Source organism: Aplidium turbinatum, chromosome 2, assembly GCF_918807975.1.
Source record: "Aplidium turbinatum chromosome 2, kaAplTurb1.1, whole genome shotgun sequence".
NCBI lineage: Eukaryota > Metazoa > Chordata > Ascidiacea > Aplousobranchia > Polyclinidae > Aplidium > Aplidium turbinatum.
The window spans coordinates 38579815-38586596 of NC_137473.1; the positions used below are offsets into that span (position 1 = coordinate 38579815).

At 36.0% G+C, this 6782-nt stretch overlaps 1 protein-coding gene across 1 annotated transcript; it reads left to right on the plus strand.

Moving 5' to 3' along the window:
* The first annotated feature begins 846 nt into the window (after window positions 1-846).
* LOC145765210 (ceramide kinase-like) lies at window positions 847-6554 on the plus strand. Its single transcript, XM_082576993.1, has 2 exons — window positions 847-2821; window positions 5885-6554. Exons 1-2 carry the CDS (start codon window positions 1457-1459, stop codon window positions 6347-6349), a joined length of 1830 nt encoding a protein of 609 aa, XP_082433119.1. The 5' UTR covers window positions 847-1456; the 3' UTR covers window positions 6350-6554.
* The last annotated feature ends 228 nt before the right edge of the window (window positions 6555-6782 follow it).

A 6782-nucleotide genomic window follows, 5' to 3' on the forward strand; every position in this document is an offset into this window, starting at 1 on the left:
TCTCGAGATAAAAAGTTTGCCCACCCTTGGCTTAGCACAATAAAAAGCTTATCTTCTTATCCCCGATGCTTGGATCAAGTGTGGGACTCATCTTTACCTTTAAAGTCATCCAAAGTTTCAACTGCCTGTGTGGTTTGTTACATAGCCGTTAGATTTTAGTTGCTGCAGATTAGAAACGTTTCCTTTAACACATCCTGTGATAAACCATCGAGATGGGAACGATAGACGTTAGGGTGTATCAAACCCTCCTCATGAAAAATTTTTCTCGTGGCAGTATATTGAAGTTGTAGCCTACTACCCTTAGAAAAAAACCATTGCGTAAGGTATTATCAAATTTGGATGAACTCTACCGGGTCCACATCTAGCTTGAAAAAACGAAAAATGGGGTCATTCCACTTGAAAACAGCCAATATGAAAATATCGCGAGAATGATGCCTCTCAGATTTTGTTGAAAAGTTGTCATACATTGCCTTAGGCTACCAAACGAAAGAATTTCAGGTTTTAGATCAATATCTCGAATAGTACGTCCATGGCGGGCATTTGAATTTCGAATACCACCCTCGTTTTTGACCTGTGGGGGTAGCGTATGTAATAGCAATTTTTGTCATTGCAGGGCCCCATAACTTTTATTGTAAATGTAATGGAAAACTGAAATTTACTATACCTGCTCATTAAAACAAAGTTTTTAAGTATTACAAATAATCATGTTTTAGACGAATATTCTGATTGGTTGGAATGTCAGAAGCATCCAAAAATTAAAAAAAAAGCTTTATTGGCAAAATATTAGGACTTTGGTAATCCACCGAATACCCATGCATCAAAAAATGTTGTTTTTTTATTGTTGAATTGTTTAGTATAGTTGATAATGAGCTAGCATAGCAAATTTTAGTTTTCCATAAATTTTGAAATAGAAGTTATGGGGCCCTCAAAATGGCAAAAATTGTTATACGCTACCCCCACAAGTCAAAAACGAGGGTGATATTCGAAATTCAAATGCCCGCCATGGACGTACCATTCGAGATATTCATCTAAAACCTGAAATTCTTTTGTTTGGTAGCCTAAGGAATACTATAAAAACGTTTTAGCAAAATCTGAGAGGCATCATATTCGAGATATCTTCATATTGGCTGTTTTTATGTGGAATGACCTTATTTTTCATATTTTCAAGCTCGCTGTGGACCCGGTAGAGTTCATCCAAATTTGGTTATATTTTACACAATTGATTTTTTCTAGACATAAAACAACTACAATGTACTGCCATAAGAAAAGTTTATCATGAGGAAGGTTTGATGCACCCTAATAGACTTGTCGTAACAACACTCTCTTCCAAAGTCAGACTTTGAAAAGAGTAGGTAACGTTTCAATCATTTGTTTTCTTATGCTTTATGAAAGCTTTTAAGATAACGACATGTCTTGGTAGGTTAATTGTGGATCGTCAAATATTGATTTTATTACTATGAGTGTGATTCCACAAGAAAAAGAAAAACTTCCTTTCTTCTTATTGGACAATGCCTTGTACAACTTGGAAATACAAAATGATTATTTACAAGCGAAATGCATTAAAACTAAGCAGTCGTTTTCACTTCCATTGTCAACGCTAAACAAGTCGATTAAAGTCGATGATGTGATATCAATAAAGTGTGATGTTGATCGTTGGATGTCTGGCCAAGACGGGCCACTGCTTGAATATAGCGTTTTCCGAAACTACTTTTCGTCTTCATGGTCATCTTGTTTCTCATTAAGTATCCATTACTGGGTTAAGATGGAAAATCATTGTCGCAAGCTTGAAACTGTTAAACTGAAAACTTTTGATGATAACTTTTGTGAAGAATGGAGAAGGAAGATTGATGACAAAGTAAAAGATTGCATCAAACAAAGTGGAAAATTGCGACCACAAAATTTACTTGTATTTGTAAATCCTTATGCTGGTAAAAAAGCTGCAAAATCTATATATAAAAATGTTGTATCTCCTCTAATGGAAAAAGCTGAAATTGAAGTGACGGTGGTTTTGACTGAGCGCAGTGGCCATGCTACTGAGTATTTTGAATCATGTGATTTATCAGAATATGATGGTGTAGTGGCAATTGGTGGAGATGGAACTTTTAATGAAATCCTCAATGGAGTTTTATTAAACGAGCAACGAAAAAGAGACATAGTTTTAGATAGTCAAAATGCGGATGTTACTAAGGAAATAACATTCAACAAACCACCAATTAGACTTGGTCTTATACCAGCTGGGTCAGGAAATGTTTTGAACTACACGACCCAAGGCACAAATGATGTCGAAACAGCAACGCTACATATTATTTGTGGTGAATCACACCCTTTAGATGTTACCTCTGTTTATGATGATCGCGGAAAATTTATTGCATTCAGTACACTTGGGTTGAATTACGGTTTGTATAGTGAAATGTTTCAACTAAGTGAGAAAATGAGACTATTGGGTCCAATACGTTATAAAATGGCTTCCGCATTACTTCTCATTAAGTTTCGAAATTATCCTGGTGAAATCTCATTTCTTCCAAGTTCTGACGATCCAATTGATATTGAGTCAGAAAAGTTCGCATGTAGATATCCTTGTTCAACTTGCTTGAAACCACAGAACACTTCTGAAGATGACACAGTTTTTCAGAAAAACGTTCAAAGAAGGGAAATTAGAAACCCAGGTTATGATAAAAATGTCGGTTCTGATGTTGACCTGAACATTGACTCTTCTCCAGTGAAAATCACAGATACAAACGAAAGTGGTGAAAAGAAGGAAGATGGCCACCACTCGTCTGGTTGTAGTTCCACCAAGTCGAGAGAAAGCAATGGTTGGCAGGTGAGAACGCATTTTGATAGTTTGCATGCGAAATAAATCAAATTTGCATAAATTTTAATTGTTCATGGTTTGCTGTGACATGATTAATTTATTGCAGACATCTTTATTGATTTATTATTTCTTCTTGGACTGCGGGAGATTGCCTTTTAAGAGCTTAATCTTGGCAGTTTCGAATATTTGCAGAGGCTTTGAACCACTCGCGCAGGTCCGATCACTGAGCTTATCAAAATGATGTTTCCGTTTGTTGTTGAAGCAGTGGCGTATCCTGGTTGGTTGAGCAAGGGAAGCAATAAAACTCATGGGGGAATAGAGCTCTAGGGGCGTCCGGGGGCATGTCCCCCGGAAAATTTTTGCAAAATTACACTCAAATAATGGATTATACTGCTTTCTGGAAACACTTTTAGGGTAATATTTGTATGAAATTTATTGCAGATAAACAGGTATTAACTTATTAAAGGTAGCTCTTACACACGAACGGGCAAAGGGCAAAAAATGCGGCTAAAATTAGAGAACACCAAAACTCAGCTACAAAGTCAAGTCTAGCTTAGACCTCACATATCTTGTCTTATGCCAAAGTCTATCCAGCCAGGATAACAGTGTGAAGCCAACATTTGGCTCAAACTTTTGCTTACAAGGCCGATATTATAACCATAGCAGTGCCCTGCCCTAGATTTTATTCCATAGCCCACTGGCACAACATCCAACAGAGCAGAGTTGCCAGACTATGAAAAGGTCTTAAAGCCAAAATAATACAAAGAAAAGGCCAAAACAAAGAAAATATTGGAGTTAGACAAAAAAAGCCAAATGGATATATTTACCTGTTTCTATCAAAAATAATAAAATGTACATATATTTTATGACTTGTAGCGGATTTTAATAGATTGTAGCAAAAATAATTCTGAAGGTAGCCCAAAAAATAGCAAGTTAGCCTATAAAAAAGACCATAGCGGATGAGTTTTGATCCGCCACATTACGAGTATTAAACAAGTATAGAACATGTATTGAACAATGGTGAATATGGTTTCATCTGGTATAGTTACGATATTAGAGAAATATTGATTATTATGCATTTTGAAGAGTTAATTTAAAAAAAGCCTAATTCGCGGAATTTGGCCAATCTGGCAACTCCGCCACTGGAAGCAACTTTTAAATCGCTTCCACAGTTAGTTAAAAAAAAAATGTAAATTGCGCAAACTTTGCGCTGCTTTTTTCCTTTCTTTCAAACTTGTTTCTTCTTATTGCAAAAACGAGAGCAATGGATGCAATCAGGGTTGCCAAATGGCCTTTTTTTAGGCCAAATTTCAGAAAACTGGCCTTTTTAAATTGCAGTTGGCCTAAAAAAATTGATGCAAATAAGGCCAGAAAATCTGGCCTTATTTGGCCCTTTTTATGGCTGCAAGTTTTGACCGGTTTAGAAAGTATTATTTTAAGGAAATTCAATTTCAATTGTAATATAAAAGTATCACTTATCATCACTTAGAGCCTAGCTTATATTCGTTTTAATTTTAATTCGTGAGTAGAGACATAGGTAGAGAGTAGAGAATGTGTTAGCAGTGGATAGGGCGGTTCTATTAAGTTGCACCTGCCGTAAACCGTAAAGTATACACTTGCCTTGTTTGTTAATGTGATGTGTTTGCATTCCATTTGTGCAATCTTGTCGTATTTTGTTTGCTGCTTAATAATTTCAAAACCGAGTATAAGTTTTAGTTCTCATGACATCTTAAACGTATTGATTTCGTACTGGGTTGGTCTGTGAATACGTTTATTATAAAAGCCTACGACAACACATTTCACTGATTGTTGAACACTCCACGTTTACTTCTGATCCGGTTTGCAATACGCAAAATGCTACAGAACGACAGGGAATCTTTGCATTCGTTTATTTTTGATTTTTTAGATTTGTGGTTTTAAACTTCTATACATAAAATAAGTTTTGATGTGAGTGAAGGCTATATTTTATATTGTTATTGCGAAATTGAATTTAGACATTCTTTAGTTGATACAAACAGTGTTTTATTTTAATAATTCTTCTGTAGTCATGTATAGCACTGAAAATAGTTTCCAATCCTGTAGTTGTAGACATCCCTGATTCCCTGGTACATATACTCAATAAGACAAATTCATGCTTATTGCTTAGCTAGATGTTCCGAATAGCACTGTCCATGAATTGAAGTAGTAAAGGTTTCTAGTTTATCTGCTACTACAGTAATTTTTCATTAATCAAATTATGCAAACGAACCGGTCATTATGCTCTGACAGTGCTAAATTATTATCTGTCACATTTGATTGTAAAATGGCATTTTCAAAAAATTATTTCAATTAAGTTGTTAGCGTTTATTTAGCCTTAGAAGGAAATAAAAAATTTGGCCTTTTTTTATAATGGATTTGGCCTTATTATAGCTTGAGTATCTGGCAACCCTGGATGCAATACGAATCTTTGCTTCCGTTAGCTTCCAACTTTTTTAAAATTAAAACCGAGTTAATATCATACGGGGGGCATGAGTTAAAAACCGTTCTAAATCGCATTCAGGTAAAGAAATTACGAAATCGTTTTACTGAAAAATATCAGCTTCTCTTTTTTCAATTTTGACAGGGGAAGCAATGCTTCCCTTGCTTCCATTGAGGATACGCCCCTGTGTTGAAGCGTCCGTTGTCTGTAACTTATTCTACCCACTGGGTGCTGCTGATTCAAAAGCATTCTTTAAAATGTGTTGCTTAAACACACACCCAAGTGGCCAATCCAACGTTTGTGACATTGGGGTTCATACACCATTTAATTCCTTCTCCCCTTTGTACAAAATAACAGCAGCTCAACAATTTCAACCTGGTGATTTTGACCTAGATGTGATTGATTTAATACAATGCTTAATTTGAGCTGGTAATATGCTGGCGGCAAATACAAAAGTCTTGATTTTGTGGCCAAAAATGTTAATTTTAAACTTGGAAATCGTATGTTTCTTTGTGAGCACTTTCGAAGTTCGACATTTAGAAATCAAGCGAACTATAGCCATTTTCCTGGCTATAACTTTCACAAAAAGCTAAATCAATATACTTGTTTTACAGATTTCTAGTGGTCCATTTAATATGATCACTCTAATGAACACAGCGTGCATATACGAATCATCACCAAACGGTTTTGTACCATCAGCACATCTAGCTGATGGAACCAACGATTTGATTTTAGTGCAAAAGATTACAAGAAGAGATTTGTTGAATTATTCGAAAGCTGGAGCTGGACCTGGAAAGCATTTTGACTTTCCATTCATCGAAACACATCGGGTCAAAGCTGTGCGTTTTCGAGCCTTGCCAAAAAACGAGCTCAAATCACTGAGTCATGAAGATAGTGAAATTAAAGATAGTCCATTCGTTACATCACAAACCGCATCACAGAAAGTTGACGATTATTCCCAATCTCTCAAACCTGGTTGTTGGGTTATCGACGGGGAATTATTTGACAATCTTGACCTTACAGCATGGGTCCACAAAGGCTTGATTAATATTTTTTCGAAAGGTCTTGAAATTGATTAAATGTATCAAAACTCCACCATGTTTACTCAAGATTGGTGAGAGTTTTGTAAATCAATCGGCTGTTTGATGTGGTTGCCCTCTAGTCAAAAACAGGGCGATCGGTTGCAAGACTTGAACTTTAGAAGCTCGTACTATGCAGTAGGCCTGATAATGAAGCTTCCATAATACGACATACTAGACTAGAGTGTTTTATTTCTGTCTTGTAAGAACAAAGTTGAATCTAAGCTACTTTTTGTGGTATTTGAGCACAGTGAAAATCTTGCAAAAAGCTCTTGTGCCTGCAAAGAAATATTTCAAGGTTTTAGCTCATGAGCCATGAATATACAGTAGGTTATATTTGGAATTAAAAAATGAGGAGTGGGTAAACAAAAACGGTGTCCGACGTTTTTTCGTAAACAGTTGTTCGTGCTAGAGATGTGCCAGATGTGACGTG

Coding starts and splice junctions, on each gene's coding strand:
- LOC145765210 (XM_082576993.1), top strand. CDS start 1,457: ATGAGTGTGATTCCACAAGAAAAAGAAAAACTTCCTTTCTTCTTATTG. Junction 2,822..5,884: donor GAGAAAGCAATGGTTGGCAG/GTGAGAACGCAT, acceptor CTTGTTTTACAG/ATTTCTAGTGGTCCATTTAA.